The sequence below is a fragment of the Thermobia domestica genome, chromosome 4 (assembly GCF_964235325.1).
Source record: "Thermobia domestica chromosome 4, izTheDome1.hap1.1, whole genome shotgun sequence".
Taxonomy (NCBI): domain Eukaryota; kingdom Metazoa; phylum Arthropoda; class Insecta; order Zygentoma; family Lepismatidae; genus Thermobia; species Thermobia domestica.
This window is the reverse complement of record NC_137457.1, coordinates 8,349,437-8,367,531: the sequence shown is the minus strand read 5'-3', so window position 1 is coordinate 8,367,531 and position 18,095 is coordinate 8,349,437. Positions and strand designations below refer to the sequence as shown.

General features: G+C 34.8%; 1 protein-coding gene across 1 annotated transcript in view; it reads right to left on the bottom strand.

Moving 5' to 3' along the window:
• LOC145683623 (uncharacterized) overlaps positions 1-18,095 on the bottom strand; it is a gene marked incomplete at its 3' end in the record, with an annotated part of 551,164 nt that overhangs the window by 248,874 nt on the left and 284,195 nt on the right. Inside the window, 4 exon segments of the mRNA XM_081754960.1 lie at positions 104-145; positions 6,544-6,585; positions 10,079-10,120; positions 14,051-14,092. Of these exon segments, the coding sequence (XP_081611086.1) occupies positions 104-145; positions 6,544-6,585; positions 10,079-10,120; positions 14,051-14,092 (168 nt within the window).

Here is an 18,095-nt window from a genome sequence, read left to right as displayed (position 1 = left end):
TATTTATAGTTCTAAATTTCATCCGTTAATAATCGATATGAGTTATATCTCGGATACAGGTTTCTTTCTCATTAGTATTATTATGTACGGAAAAAATAATTACCACTTTCAGTTTTGTTCCATGCTTCATAATTATGCGATGAATCTGAAAAATAAAATGTAGTTTTGTAATCTTATTAGTAACAAATTATAATCATGTATATGTCAGCTCTATATAAAAGCAAATGCAATACCAAACATAAATTCTCTTTACTTAAACTAATTTTCATGTAGTTCGAAAATAAGACAATCTCATATATCTTTGTTTTACAATAGTCTCTCTTGTCTATACATACACTTTGTTACTTGCTGCGTTTTTTACCCCTTACATAAATGATAAAATTATACACAACATTTATCAATACAATGTATATATTACACTGAATATCTCGACACTATTTTTGCAAATAATAAATTCACTAGCCAACGAGATTTTACTTTTTCTCTGTAACTGGCACGAAAACAGCTAATCTTTATGTTTTTGGGTATGCTGAAAACGAAACTGTTAATGAAAATGCAAGATTAGCTCTCGTTTTGAAGTTATAACAACTTTAATTTACTGCCTATATAAGGTTCTGCACGTATTTATTTTGTTATTTTTCCTCGGAAAAAGGTCAGTGAAGGCGCAGCCTCTTTGCCTGGCGTTTGTAGTTTACTGCCAGCGATTCCCTGATTAATGTCCCACAGTAATCGGGTAATAACATTGATGCACATCACTTTCCTTGGTATCTCATTTTCATGTCCGAAATTTGCTGGCGGAACAGTTCTTTGTGCTCATCGCTCAAAGTTGTCAAAAAAGTTGTTGTGTATTATAAATTATTAATTACCGGTTATATAGAAATTCGGGGTAAGACGCAGAGAAATCGCAGATAGGTGTGATAGAAAGATGGCAAAATACAACTTTGTTATGTTTTCCTTTACAGTAACAGTATTGAGTACTGCGAATGGCGGGAATTAGTAAGCATATATCTGAGGAAATTATATTTTTAATACGTAAAATAAAGTCAACTAATTAAACAGTATGTATTAATCTCAAAAATATTGTTGGCATATACGGCATATGGTTAAAGAACAATATGGCATATACTATCATGAAATGTATTTTTATGAGTTTCTATCCCATCAACCCTATTGTTCAAAACATTTATTATATTCTGGATATATTGCCCTTGGGTTAATGCGAACCAAGAGCTGAGTTTATATAAATTGTATGATCAAAGTTATGAAGAGAAATCGCCAATAGATGTTAGAATAAGGAATCGATTAAGATAAAACATGAATTATCTTTAGGAATCGCAAGGATGGTTTCTAGAACCCACGAGGTCAATTTTGTTCCCAACATTCATAATTGTTACCAATCAGTTGTTTTTTTTCTGAGATATTTTTTGACTAGAGTTACTTACCCAATTTGTTATATTGATGTAAAAACATAGTTCACAATTAGTTTTAAGAGTAGGGTATGGGTTAGAGGAGATCCGTTTGAAAGTACCGGGAACAATTGCATTCGAACTTGATAAATTTATTCTTAGTACCATATTATTATATACCATCAATATAAAAGCTAAACAAAAGTGGAGAAACTAAAGTACTTAATAAATATGTTGCATTTCCTCTTATTTCTCCTCACACTAGGCCAACTGAGAAATATGTGACAATTATAATGTTATAGATTACACTGTGTAAATGAGTGCATAGGGTCTTTGTCTTATTTTCAATCTTGTACCCCATTTAGAACCTTACCACCTTTAAAATTAGTGCAAGAACTAGTATTTTTCTCATAGAAAAACATTTTCTTTGCAGTTTTATTCCAAAACAGAAATACATTTTTCCTAATAGTTTAGCGTCAAAGGAAGATATTTTAAGGAATACTAGAATAATATTAAGTAATCGTTCACGATTTTGCTAATGTGTTAAGCTATATTTTTGTAATTTAATGGCTAATCCTCTTGACTTCATGTGTATTTAAGTAAGAATTATATATGACAAAAGTTTCACTTGCTTGAAAATTATCGTCCTTTCTGTATGCCTACATAATGGAATGAAATATAAAACCAAATAGGCTACTTTGCTTAATGTACGAGAAGAATTCACAAGTAAAGGAACTGCAATTTCTCTCACTAGGGTTGGGCAACACCGCTAGTGTTAAGCGCTGAATTCGTGTCGTCTGCAAAACGTCTATGCAATATATCATTCTTATTCCCACGTTCGTTTTTCGAGTGTAGCAGACCGTCAAACATGGCAGCTTCATTGCCAATTTACACAGAGCAGGAAACGCCAGCAGTGATTCGCTTTTTGTTTGCGGAAAGTGTTGAATCTGCTCAAATTATTCGCAAGTGCTGTATGGCGACAGCTGTTCATCTCGAAGCAAGATCTACGAATGGATAGAGCGTTTGAAATAGGGAAGAAAATATTTATGTGATGAGGAAAGATCGGGCAGGTAATCAAGGTCAATGACTAACGAAAATTTGAAAGTCATCTCTGGTATTGTGATGGAAAACAGAAGAACCACAAGGGACGAAATCGTCAATACTTTACATATCAATCATAGTTCAAAATATTTCAACTTACATGACAGCTAAATTTTCGGAACGTCTGTGCAAGAGGGTCCCGTGTTGTCAGCGCAACATAAGGCACAAAGGTTACACATCTCTCGTAAACATTTGGCCCGTTAACATCGCGAGTTAGATGGATTTTTACAAGCAAATCGTTGTTGTAGACAAAACTTGGGTACATCATTAAGAACCGGAAAGTAAGGCTACTAACATGGTTAGGAGACACCAATCATCATTAGAAGTTAAGAAATTTAAACTTCAACCACCAGCTGTTAATATTATGCTAATACTATTATGGGACACGGAAGGTGCGTTAGCTTTTCATTTCATCTCAAGAGGCGAAACTGTGAACAGTGAGAACTATTGTGACGTGTTGCGAACTAAACTAAAACCTCAAATCAGATCCAAACATCGTGGAAAATTTCGAAAAACTATAATCCTGCAGCAAGATAACATTCGGCCACAATTCGAATTCCTAGAAAACCCGCTATACAGTCGAGACCTGCGTCCAAGCTATTTTCGTATCTTTGGACCATTGAAGGAAACGCTTAGGAGAAGAAGTTTTGCAACTGATGCAGAAATAATTGATAAAAAATTTGTAACGTTGAATAAAATGTGTTGAAGTTTAGGGAAATTATGTAGAAAAATAATGTTATTTCTGTTTTCTATTAATAGAATAAACGTACCTTTTCTCGAAAGTGCCATTCCTTTTTGACTTTTTCTCGTATATACCATTAATATTTCCATAATTTTACACTCGTTTGTATAGAACAATTTATCCTGATGGAAAAATTGCCAGATATAAGAAAGCTTTGCAATACCATATCTTCTATTCTGTAAATGGATTCGTTTACCTGAATTTTGATTTGAAGCTAAATAGTAGTATTTTCATTCTTTTGAACACCCGAATACTGTATAATTAACATTTTCTAAGTTCTCTGAACAGTTTCGACAGGAAAGGTTTGATAATATTGATATGAATGCCATAAGCTTTTAATTTTTGTTCATAACGAAACTCATATAGATTTGATTGCCCCAAATTACCTTCACAATATGTGCGTTTCAAAATAAATTTGACTTTAATGCCTCGTAATTACCCTTTGTTGACTACTTGAGCGTTAGTAAAGGTATACTGACTTTTTATTGTGCAACTACGAGACTTACAACAAAACTGATTTTCAACTGTTGGATTCTTTTTTGGTTCATTGCGTTCAAAGCTAAGTTACGTAAGATGCATAACTTATATGTTTTTTTTTCAGAATTTAAGACAAATGAAAATATAACTGATTATCACGTCTTAACATTTTTATTGGAGGTTCGGGACACCGTAATATATTGATGGAAACCGAAACGGACTCATTTTTAATAGTCCATTTGTGAACATATGTATTTAGTGTTTTTCAATATTTTTTTTGTATTCAAACATATGTCAAATACATGACACATAGTAAAGTTCAAAATGTCAGGCAACCTCATATTCAGTGAACAGTAGTTGGTATATAGAAATGATTGTCTAAAGTGTTATCCTCTTATTTACTTTACACTTGGGATTTTAATTCGAAGTTCTAGTTCTACATCTACTATTTTCCATTAGCCAATGTTTCTTTTTTGGTCACTATTGCACTCAATGTATTACTTCGCTCTAGGATTTAAACTTCCAGTTGTTCGGATACCGGTTTACCTCATTCAATGATATAAGAAGACAGAGAGTCCTATTTTGAAGCATAACTATTAGAGTTTTAAAGGTGGATATGTCTCTAATGATGAAATTATTACACCGATTTTGCGTAAATCACATAAAAAGCAAAGAATATTTAGCATTAACATTCTCTATTATGTTAATTGTCTGTTTTCATTTCAACATTCTCGTGAATTTAAGATGTGATTTCTTTCTAAGACTATTTATTTTCATTTTCTTATTGTTTTGCACATGTTGTTACTGTATTATGTATCAACCTCTTGTAGGATGGAAAGAGAGACACGAGTAGAAACACATGTAAAATAGTTATAGCTTTTAAGTGTAAGTAGTTTAAGATCAATAGCAATGTAATTTGTCAATATGGGAGATCCTGCTTCAATATCGAGACAAACTCAATGTGTCTAATTTTCTACAAGTTTACTAATATTTAGAGAGAAAATTATAAAATAAGTTATATTGTGTTATCCATATATTACGTTTTCTATCTTATATAAGCCTTTTCTTTACGTTAGCCTGTAATATAGCGCACTGGGATAGAATAGAGAAAATAAAAATAATAATATAATTTGCACTCCTTGGTTTGTTCCTACTGTTTATGACGACAGTATGAAGTATATTTTTATCAATATTAACACGTTACCACATCCTACTAAATCATGTCTTCACAAAAACATCCAACTGAAGTATTGTGACGATAGATTCAAAATATGGTTACATTGCTCTTTATTGAAGAAATTGAAAAAGGCTATTTAGGATTAATGTGCATTTACAGAACAGTTTTCTCTTTTAGCTTGTCACAAGCTAGTAACAGAAGCAGGAAATACGCAAAACCTCGAAGGTGACTGTGGTTCTTTTACTGCGCAAAATTCGTAGGATGTTTACTTGTTGAAGGCTATGCTTCGTTACTAACAGGATAAACCATCACGATTTTGTCAACATGACCCCGCATCTGCGGAAATTTTGGGTAATAGTTAAGAATCTATGGACAAGTCATAGATAGCTGTGTGTAAGTCTAGAAATCCTGTTATTGACATCTTCCGGCGGTAACAGTCACGCCATCCACGTGTGTGTTGAATCACGCCATATAATTTGGGTGCGGTTCCTTGCTAATAGCCAATCAGAATGCAAAGAGCAACAAGTTTCCATATTTGTGAATCTGACGAATAGGATATGATGACTGATGTGAGGCCTGGGTGTGGGCCTCGTAAAATAATAAAAAGGGATCTCAAGGTCTAAATAATTAATTCGGACGACCAACGAAGTAGTGAATAGGAGTATCGTAACTCAGACATTCGGAACGCCAAGTTTCAAGGTGTTAGAAGACAGGGTATGTACATGCACAAATGCAATATTAAGTTCAAGTAATGGTATGTCATACAACACTATAAAATGATTCATCAGCCTATAGTAAAATTTCAAGACTAAGAACTAAAAGTCGCATACTCGTAATTCATCTTCTATCTTTACTAACTTAAATATTTGAATGTCCAATCAGTTAATCAATCTATATTAATGTACTTAACTATCAATGAAGAAGCAGATATCAGATTACTTGTGTAGAATAATTCAACTAAATGTTGTTGTAAATAATAAAAATTAATTGTGTAATAAACTAAATATCTTAAATTTTATGATGTTATTTCCCCTGGGTTAATCACTTTTCCCTATGAAGATTATAGTGTAATTTAATTATAATACTAACGTGACACCCACTAACTTATAGAGAGAGCAGTTCTCATCTTTATGGTAAAATAAAACGAGCTAAATAATTAAAGAATAATCTGCAAATCGTCACAGTATCTCCACATGAGTATGTCTCTTAAATCTATCGTTTCACTGAAAAGTGGCAATGTAAGATTCTAAATTACTAATTGTGATTTAATGAAATCTTGTATTCACACTTCTGAAATTTACAGATGACAAATCGGTGTTTTGAGTTATTTCTACTAAACTCACATCATACTACGTGCTTTCCGTTAAGCATCTACAGTTCATTTTTGTATTTCTGTAAATATTACAAATTCTGAATATATTTTTCTAATTTTTATTTTATTCTCATTTATACACTTATAGTCTACTGTTTGTAACTCTAATGACAATGCACTTCATTTCGCAACCTTTAGATTTCTGCTGGAAAATACAACTTTTCACTTTGAAGAAAAACAACTTCAACACTATTGTCATGTATGAGAAATAATTACTTTAATTAGAGTAATAATTACAAACCTTATATTCTAAGGAATTAATAATTACCGCTTTCATTTTTACCCCAGGCATAATAATTATTATAATAATCTGGAAGAAAATAATATAAAGATTGATATTAGATTAAATAAATATATACCTTGGTAATTACTATTATGAAAATTGGAAACTACAACTCTATAAAAATAAAATATTCTTCAAATGAAAATGATCTTAATATTAGTTGATACTATTGTGCTATTTATTAGTTAAAACTGAATTATGATATTGTTTTAATTCTTTAGCAATCTCGTTATTCTTTTTCATCACTTTTCACGCGCTGTTTACCTGAATATTATGTTATGCTCTGTGACTTTAATATTCTCCATTATGTTCTATTTACCACATATATCTTGCTAGTTGCATACATGTTTACTATTATTGCATTCAAAACAAGGAAAATATGTATTTTACGAGTGAAATATAAATACTAGATTTACCTACAAACTATATGTATGTTCCATGTGTAACAATATCTTAAATCTTTATGTTACATCTAAGTATATACCGAAATGGGTAGCCTAAATGGTTAGCATACGCATCTTTGGTGTGGAATATCGTGCTTAATTTTCGGCGGGAGCCCATGTGGTTCGGATTAAACTTTAATCAGCAGGTCCACGTCTCATATAACCTCACTGGGGCACACGAATATCTACTTCCTACAGCACTACGAAGACTTACTAAGTGACAAGTTAATCCCGACATTTCTAATAATCCGCTACAAACTACAAAATACACATTTAAATGATGATTGCTTACTTGGGCAGATGTTTGTGGATTTAAATCGAATCAGACAATAGCAAAGTTCTTCACAATATAAGTGGTTACTCTCTTTAGTTTGTTCGTATGAATCGCTTAAGAAATAAATAATCGTAAGAATCGATGAAGTCGTTAATCATCAGGGATGACTGAATTTATCTGTCCAGTAATGAACACCTGATTCCTGTCATCCTGAGATGAAGTTAGGAACAATGGTGGTTTAAAGACAAAATATATGAAAGGAGGGTTACAAGAATAAATAGCAAACAAAAAGGAAATATGATAGAGATTAATGGTTCTAGTAATAGTAACATAGTACATTTTAAAGCCTAGGACAGCACTGAGCTTGCCGAAGTAACAACCTAAATTAGCATGTTGTGAATGACTAGATGTCTGAAAAATATGTAGGTCAAACTCGAATTTCAATCACTACCACGTAGTGAGATAGGTTTCATCGTTGCAAAGATAATTTTGTAAAAATCGAGAAACTTAAAGCTAATGTGTTCACATCAAATGTCAAATTCACACAACCCCCATATACATATATAATTACTGTCCAGAAGAAACAAGTAAAAGTGATTTTGCTTAATCATATATTTTTATGTAAGATATCGTGTATTTATACTACTTGAAACACATCAAGGTTTCACTAGTATTATTCAGTGTTTCATCAGTATGTGCAAGATTTCAAATATATTGATATAATTTAAATATACCTTAATTTTATTAAACACCTAAATTATAGCAATTTTAATTTCATTCTATTAAAAGTCGAGAAACTTACTATTTAAACTTATTTCGCTTTAAAACAGTAAATTAATGATTTGGGTGTTTTTTTCAATGGTATATTCTTTACGCAAACTGAGAATTACATATAACCTTTCTTATTATTTTCTCGTTTATCGGCAAATGTATAAACGTTTCTGTATTATCAGAATTTGGTATTACGAAATAACCTTTTTTGACCCAAGCTAATGCATAGCCTCCACAAGTGGATCCCAATCTGATTAACTGATTTCTCTCTTTGTAATACCTGCATACATCACGACACCCGTCGCTCCATTTGGTGCCTATACCTTGTTTTTTTCTGAACGATTCTGTTGTTTCAAATACAGCATTGGATTCTCAACTTACATTAATAATAATAATAATAATAATAATAATAATAATAATAATAATAATAATAATAATAATACGCTGACGGACAAAATGTTAATAACGTCGAAGACATTGCGAATAATGTTATACAAGTACGTGACATCGGCGGAGTTGCAATGATCTGCTACTGTTAGAATGGCCAAAATTAAGTCTTTTCGCCGCAAGTTCTTATTATCAGGCCACAAAGTTTCTGAACAGTGCAAACGATCACGGAAAAAATAGCGTACTTGATTATAACAATGTTACTAATATTTAAAGTATTTGAAAAAGGCCCACCTTGTGGGTCTGCAGGCGGTCAGCTAATCGAATCAATGCTTGAGTAGACTTGCAGGGAATCTGGATAGAGCAGTGACACAATTTTGACCTGAATGAAAATATATTGGAAAGTTCGTCAAGGATCCGTTCACGAATGTTTGACCACGCCAAGGAAGGTTCTGCATATTATGTCAGAAACATATCCAAAGCTCTTTGATATTTGTGTTTTCCAAATGGGCACAGTTAATGTAATCAGTAAAATATTCTGTGGCCTTCCGCATCGTTATACTTAGACTAAAGGTTGTCATTAACTCCATAAAAAATGCGGCTGCGTTTGAAGTGGGGCCATACACGAGAACCATGAATTTCTAACCGATGGCGTGTCATGTTCACCATTGCACATGACCATCGCCTTAAAAAAATGTATGAAGAGGAGAAGACACATGGGTATTACTCTTGTCTTTGCTGTGTGCAGGCATCGCGTACAACTTCAGGTCGTTAATGTAATTATTAAAGGAAATCTGATGGCACAACGGTCCGTACGTCAAGTGATTTGGAACTAGAAACGCATCATTGTCGATCATACGTAGTGTAGTGATCATTTCTATAAACACGTTCATATTACAGTGTCAAAATAAAGACTTTTAGCGGCAGAATATTCTTCACAAATCAAACTTTCTTTTAATTCTGCATTCAGTATACTAAAGGAAGGTTCATATATTACTACAATTGATATATATTGAATATATTGAATGAAATACTTCATGGACACTTCGAAAAGTTATATTTGATAGGATGATGTTGCTAGCCATTTTCAACTAATTATATACCAGATAAATCTATGATTTTAAATATTATATAACCACAAAACTTCTAAATTATTGTTTTAAAATATTTAAATTTTAGAGTAGGCTACATCAACAATGGAAACGGCATATCATTATATTAGTCACCAATTACTGAACACTACAGTCAAACTCAGCATGTTTTCAAGCCACAATCAGAAAATTACGTACGTCTCCATTATATATTCTAGAGTATGTTTTCCAAGTTAAAGTAAACGTTTCATATAATTAATATTGTTTTATGTTCTTCCATCATTCTTGTTTGTAAACTTTTATTGCAATTTGTGTTAGCTCGTTGTTAATTCTTACTTCTGCAATATGAGATAATCTTGGAAAAATAATAAATTTCGTTAAAACACTTTTATTTTACCGTAAACCCAATTATGAAATGAAATGAAATACTTGAGTTTATCGTCCCATGGCTATGCTGGTTAGGGTAAAGAGACGGAAACCAAATTATGAATTTTGTTTTAGTCAGATACCTATGGATATATTTACTCCTTACAGTGTAAAGTAATGACTGTTACCTTTTTCGTTCTTGTTCCAGGCTTCATAATTGTGATAGACATCTGGAAAATAAAACATGAACAGACCAATAAATAAGAAAATATAAGAATGTTAGTAATATTAACAAAGCTGCAAACAAAATTCCTTCATTCACGGAATAAGAAGAAAAACCTATACATTACTCACTCCTGCCACTGAGATAAGAAAAAAGTTCTCTTGAACTTTTGGCTATCGGACATAGTTCGGAAATCTTTAAATCTTTATCTTTAAGTTTTACGTCCCACGGTTATGCCGGTTGGGCTAAAGGAGACGGTGATGATGAGAGATGAGTGAAAATGGTGAAATGAAGTGGCAAGAAACGGGAGAGCCCCGAGAAAACCCATGAGCACGGTGTTTGTCCACCACAAAATCCACACGGCGCGAGCTGGGATCTAACTAGGCACCCCAAGCACCGGAGGTGAACGCTCTACCACTGAGCCACCGCGCCCCCCGGACATAGTTCGGATCTACAAGGTTCCGAAAGCGTGGGAACATGACTTTCGGACGCCTTTAGTCCGGAAACTATCCAGCCTAAAGAGGGCGGTTAAAAAATTAACTGAAGAAGTCATACCTGCTGTATTGAATTTAGCATGTTTCACAATCTTACCATGCACGCGCAAGGGATTTTCCAAAGGAAAGTAGGGAGTCCCGGATATTCTGGCAAATGAAAATTGGGCTAAATGGATAGAGTTTCTACCAAGTAACAATAATTCGTTTGTATCAAGTTGATATCTGTAACAAATACAAAATGGCAGACACCTTCATGCCAGTTGTGTGTGCTTGCATAATCACATGCTGGCCAACAGTGTCTTTCTGAGTATTAAATGTAGCGAATTTTTTCTCAAGTGCTCTAGAAAGACATCTGGAGTGTTGGTAGAGAACAACAGATGAAGCAGGGTGATTCACATGTGTGGAAACACGTAACGAAAAATGCCCAGAAATGCACTCATACTAAGTAAACGCGAGTTCAAAGCGTCGGAAATGCAAAGAATAACATCAAGAACATGAAATCCATTGCCGAATCACCAATAATATTCCCTCAATCCGATGCAATGTGATGCGCACGGTTGCAAACCAATAAAGATGCAACAACAAAGATGCAAGTTGAAATTGTGCAAGGGGACTCACTAAGAAACTGGGTAAACTAAATGAATATCACTAGTGGGATCACATGATTGATATTGAAATGTGGCCAATGTGTGTCTTCTTATCAACATGTAACTAACGGAGAAAATTCAACATGTCTCACTACTGCTGGGACACTGTTCCAAGTGCAAAAACTAGGAAAATAGCGTTGGACATTTTGCTGTTACATCTGGTGTACTTTTTGGTAGATTGTAACTAGAACACGATTGTATCAATGTCCCTCATTGTGACATTGTCCTACAATCGACACATATGAAAAGACATCTCTTAATCCATGGTTCAAATTCTGATAGATCGTGAAAGTAAAAATCTTGTGTCATGTCCCACGTCTTCTGGGTCATATGACGTACTCGAAATATAGGAAAATACCTCCAGAAATTCGTATCTTACACACACAGGGCACATGCCAAGACAAAGACGAAAATGAACCAATTTGGCACATGTAGCACTACTGCTGGAACACAATAAGTATGAAAAAAACGACATGAGAAATAGGAAGAAACGTCTTAAAGCTTTGATTGATTATACTGTGCAGTAAGAGGAACAAAAAGGAAACACACAAACATGTCAGGAGGTTGTACAACAGCACTTGCCAAACAAAGTGGGTACTCCTCAAAGAAATGAATATAGTGAAAGTGAGGCTCCCTCGAAGCTTCAGGGCTAGAGGGCTCGCTTTCGCTCAAGTGGTCGAAGTTTCCAATCCTGCTGGGAGCCCACGGCCTCAGATTCAAGACCCGAGTAGTTATTTTCCAATTTTTCGCACATGAGAAGGTGTCCCATCAGTAGTGGGATATGTTGACATTTGCCAATAAGCTACATGTTGATATCAACACACACATTGGCCACATTTCAATATCGATCATGCGATCCCACTAGTGACATTAATTTAGTTTACCCAGTTTCTTTGTGAGTCCCCTTGCACAATTTCAACTTGGCCTCAGTTGTTGCATCTTTATTGGTATGCAAACGTGCGCATCATATTGCATCGGATTGAGGGAATATTATTGGTGAATTGGCAATGGCTTACATGTTTTTAGGCTAATCCTTACATATTCTACGCTTTGATCTCACGTTTACTTAGTACGAGTGCATTTCTAGGCGTTTCTCGTTAAGTGTTTCCACACATGTAAATCACCCTGCTTCATCTATTGTGCTCTACCGACACTCCAGATGTCTTTCTAGAGCACTTTCGCTACATTTAATACTCAGAACGTCACTGTTATACAGCATCCGTACCTAGCGATTATGCAACCACACAACTAGTATGAAGGTGTTCGCCATTTTGTATATGTTCCAGATATCGACCTAATACAAACGAATTATTGTTACCTGGTAGAAACTCTATGAATTCATATCCATTTAGCCCAATTTTCATTTGGCAGATTATCCGGGACTCCCTACGTTCCTTTGGGGGATCCCTTGCGCGTGCGTGATAGGATTGTGAAACATGAAAGTTGAATACAGCAGGTATGACTTCTTCAGTTAATCTTTTTACCCGCCCTCTTTACGTTGGATAGTTTCCGAACTATTGGCATCCAAAAGTCATTTTCCCACGCTTTCGGCACCTTGTAGATCCGGAAATATGTGCGATGGCCAAAAGTTCAAGAGAACATTTTTCTTGTCTAAGTGGCAGGAGTGACGTCGCAAGAGTTGTAACATTTCTTTTGTAACACCCGATATATATATATATATATATATATATATATATATATATATATATATATATATATTAAATACATAACATAGTTATTTGACTTGTAAATTATTAAGACAAAGGCTGGGATTTTCAATGAAATAAGCATGGATTGGTTATCATGAGATTACCTCACTTTCTTACTTTTTTATTTTGTTATATGGTTTGAATAAATCTAAATATAGAATAAATACTTCACACATCAAATATCTTTACTACATTCTTTGAATATTCGTGTTTCCAAACCTGCTAGTCATGTTTTTGAGAATTTGCTCATAATACGAGGGCTGTTCAGAATGTACCAGACGTTCGGTCTATCTTCGCAGTGGGTGGAGCTAGAGTAGAAATCTAGGGGTCAGAAACTTGCCACACTCAGTGTGCATCCAGCTGTGGTAGCGTAGGATGTATGACGCTCTTATTTTGGTTTCTATCACGTGTTAGTAGGTGAACTGCAATAGAAAATAAAGGCTCTGTGATTAGGTTTTTGTTGGCAAGAAAACCAAACGCCAATTGAAATCCATCCCCAACTGTGTGAAGTGTACGAACATGGAATAATGAGTGATGGCCGAGTGAGACAATGGCGCATTGCTTAAACAAATGTCACATCCAATGTTTATGATCAGGACCGTAGTGGTAGGCCTGGCCTTACGTCTGATGAGCTGGGGAGGCAAATCGACGACAAAATACGTGCAAATTGTCGTTTCATGATTACGGTGAACACAATGCTTGCTAGACAACGCCTTGATACTGACTGTGAACTGCATGCTGGTGTAAGATAGTGGTTGAAATCGCAGGTGGCAGATTTCTACTCCGATGGCAGAGAAAAGCTTGTGCCACGGTACCTTAGTTTGCAAAAATAGCTTAAGAGTGTATCTTTGAAATGCATGTATTGCAATTTCATTTGTTCATTATGTTACTTGTTTTATTTCAAAACGTATGTTGCTTTCTGGACAGCACTCTTAGATTTCGTACTACACTCTTCAATTTTTGTGCTGGAAAGTAACAACACCTGTATTGAGAGAAGAAAAAGTCATTTAACTTTTGTATTTTGACATTTATTCTAAATATGGCTGAGAAAGAAATTAGAATTATGCAACGAAAAGACAACAATTACCATTTTTATTTTCAGACCAGGCTTCATAATTTTCATAAGCATCTGGAATAAGGATAAATCTTATAATACATGAAATATAATAGTGTAGGCTTATAACTAAGTTAAGCCCAGATAAAGAAAACAACTTCTTTTACACCTGAAGTATCAATACATAAATCAATTAATTTAATGTATTTGGACAACGGGACCTAAACTCAAGCTATTAAACTCCGCGACGTGTTACTATTGTGCAAATTGTATTTAGAAATGAATAATTATATAGATGTTTATTAATATACAGTAATAATAGTACAGTCAATTTATTCGTGTTCTGGTACCCAGAGTATAGGCAACCAGTCGAACCCATGGTTGTTGTGCTCGATGTGAACGTCCACATACACACACACACACACACACACACACACACATACAGAGAGAGAGAGAGAGAGAATTACAAAGATCCACGCTGACCTTCTAAATAGTTCAAGCATTATTTTCTCTTTTCGCTTGTCTTGTCGCGGGTTTTTGCGTTTTGGAGATGATGGTGATTTCCAGGAGGCTGCTTGTCTTGTTAGTTGCTAATCCTAGAGAAGAAACCATGTTTTATCATCTGTTATTATCTAGTTCATGAATGTTCCAGCGTCAGCATTTCTGATCGTTGGTCTTGTGTCAGAATGCATGGGATAGGGTGCTGGCTGACACGCAACATGTCAAAGTTATCCGTTACAATCTTGTGACACACAAGGACTGATCCATACTGCTGCTTCAATGGCATTTACCGACTGGAAGGGTTAGCGCGCACAACCATTGCAACATCTTCGATCTTGCGTTCTGCTCGAACTGTTGTTGGCCGACCTACTGGTTCATAATGCTCTAAACTGTTTCTCTTCTCCGTAAACCTTGGTGCTACTTAAACACTGTACTGTGGCCCAGGGCGTTGTCACTCTACTTGCCTGATGAACCGCAACGTTCATGCAGCGAATTTGTCTACGTTTTAGCAGTACTTGATGTTTGACCCTCGCTCAAACTGCGGCATTCTCCAAGTCTGCCACGGAGCAGTCAACTCCTTTCAGAAAAGAAACTGTACGTCTGTTTACATTTGATGCACAGACCTGACTGTTGCTGGGTCGAGAGATGAACTTCACTCAGGACATCACTTATCAGCTGCAGTATGCCAGTAGCGCCACGAACTGTGTCCAGTCCACAAACTTATTGCCTGTAGTGTATATATATCGATAAAAACGTACAGGGGGAATCCAAGCACAAGTAAAATCATCCTTTGTCAATTTGATTAATGGTGTAGAGATGAATTTAAGAAAGAAGTTGTCAATACACAAGTTTCCCTCTTCCAATAAAGGTCCAAAAAGTATTTTCGAAGTATTATTATACATTGTAAATTTGGACGATATTAATCAAAATATTGTTATATTCTTTTAACAATGTAGAGATCTCTCGTGGCTAAGCGGTTAGCATACGCGCCTTTGGCGTGGGAGACCCGGGTTCGATTCCCGGCGGGAGTTCATGTGGTTCGGATTCCACGTTAATCAGTAGGTCCACGTCTCATATAGCCTCGCTGCTGAAAGGGATGCTAAACTAAAATCAACTCAACTCAACTCTTTTAACAATGTTCCGCTCTATTAGTACAAATTTAAAGATGAAGTAGCAACTTTTTCTTAGACTGGTCTCAAGAAGAGTTTCTTCAAGCAATCTAATTCTGGCACCTATTCGTTGTTCATTTTTCAGCAATGCGTATCAATGAATAAAAAAGGAGATACCTCTTTTCTTATGTTTATGAAAACGTTTCCTTAGCAATTTTGTAATATTGGTCCCTTCGTTTAATGACTATCGCAATATTATAATTTAAATGTTAGGAAACTCATACTCAATTTGTCTATGAAATATATTGAAGCGTTTGAGGATTTAACTACTACATATACACTGAGAAATAACATGAGTTTTTTTAGCAGCACTTGATGTTTGACCCTCGCTCAAACTGCGGCATTCTCCAAGTCTGCCACGGAGCAGTCAACTCCTTTCAGAAAAGAAACTGTACGTCTTCTGCAGCAGCTTTCGTCGCTGTCGCATCACCACGCAGTATAATACATTAAGCAAATAAGTGAAAGCCTGGGTAATATTAGCTAGAAATAGGTACATGCTAACGTTCATAAATGAAACACTGCTACAGAGAGAGTGTGCTACGAAAGATATTACATCTATTTCATCTACACTTTTACAACGAAGATCACCTGATATATCAAGAAGAAATTCACGATAAGGGAAGCTAGTCTCCGATTCACATCTCGGAAGCCCAATGAAAATAATTAGAGTCTATCAATCAAATGACTGCCATACTTGTATTTGCAAAAGAAAAAAATTTGCCAATTTTGTGGTTGAGACATCGTCCACTGACAAAAATTATGGAATATTTAATGTGTAATACTTGTAAATTTTCTTTTAAGCTACTTGACAATTTCTTGTTAAAGGCGAGATTGACCAGCAACAATGTAGATAAACAGAAAATGACGGCTTACAATTCGCAAAATCGATTTATCGGTAATATTTTACAAATGTTTAGGAGCAGTGCATTTTGTATTTTTCTCTCCGTTTTTATATACTTGTACATGTTTCATGGAGACGATAACATTATTTACTGTCAATGTACTCTTTGTGTGCTCTCCTGGCAAGTCATTACCATTATCTTCAATATAAACTCTTAAGTGAAAGAAGTATAGGGAATGGGCTAGTCAGTCTTTCCTCTATTTTAGCTCTCTCAGTAGTGACTAGCTGTCTAGTTAAAAGTTATCTGCCATTATTGAGTTTCGTGACTTGAAATTTCCCAATATACAGTGCCCAACAACATCAGAACTGTTGTTTGGCAGTGACAACCTATTTGAAAACACAATGCATTAGAGGAAGGAAATGATACGTATTCATTAAGTTTAATTATACGGTTGAATTAAGAATAGGAAACAAACAAACCCAAAGAAAACAGACAACAGAAATAAAGCCTCACTGAATATCTCAGCCAGAACATGATTTACCTATGTCACATAACCACAGTAGTGCTCCTCACGTTCTACCGCCTTGCTTTATATGTTTTAAACCATACTGCATTAGTGACCTTTTCCGAGTAATTGAACCTCTTCCAAACTCAACTTTTCTTTTCCTTGATGAGAACACTGTTCAACGGAGAATTCTAGACTTGGAGTCAGCGTAAAGAGTTCTTGTCAATACATAATTTAAAGAGTACAAATCCTTACTACCTCACTCCCTATGTGCGTCAATTGCGTTTTCATTTAACACGTTTCACGTAATTTCTCGAAAAGTTATTTCTCGCAAGACTCATCTGCGTTTATAATCTCCTTTATCTTTATTTCCATTGTTGCTTCCAATGATGATACCCAATTTAGTTTATTAGATTTACAAAAACACATATTTCTCTTGGGTTGGCAACACTGTTCATCCCGTAATGTTCGTCAGTACACAGGCAGCTGTCCTCCTTTCCCTTTTCTCCGTTATCACGGCTGGACATTCTAAGATATATTATAATGGGAAAACGTCATTTCATGAATTTGACGTCATCTCGGCACGTGCTAAGGTTTTCGTAGGGAGCTGTGTTTAAAGTCGCATAGAATTAATTTAGAGGTGCGTATCGTAACACGAAAGTACCTTATTTAAGGGACAACCTAATACATACATACAAGAAAACGTACATTCACGAAATTTCGTTTATTTATTTATTTAGATACCCGCGTATGCTAGGGCATATAAATATTAAACATTTGCAATAGTATTAGGTATATACAAGTGAAGATAATAATCTGTTTTTTTCAGTCGACTAAGAATACCTTGGAACACAACTTATGTTTTTCTTACTAAAATTATCTTTTCATAACGACAAAAGGTAGAAATGATTGTGACACACAATGTACCTATAGTTGGATCGACTGCTGCTTCTCATGGTTATACAAAATCTTTTTTAATATGAACAATGTGCTGCACCAAACTTGAGCGATTGTGCATCTAACGTTAATTATTACATTTCATTAAATCGTCTATATTATTA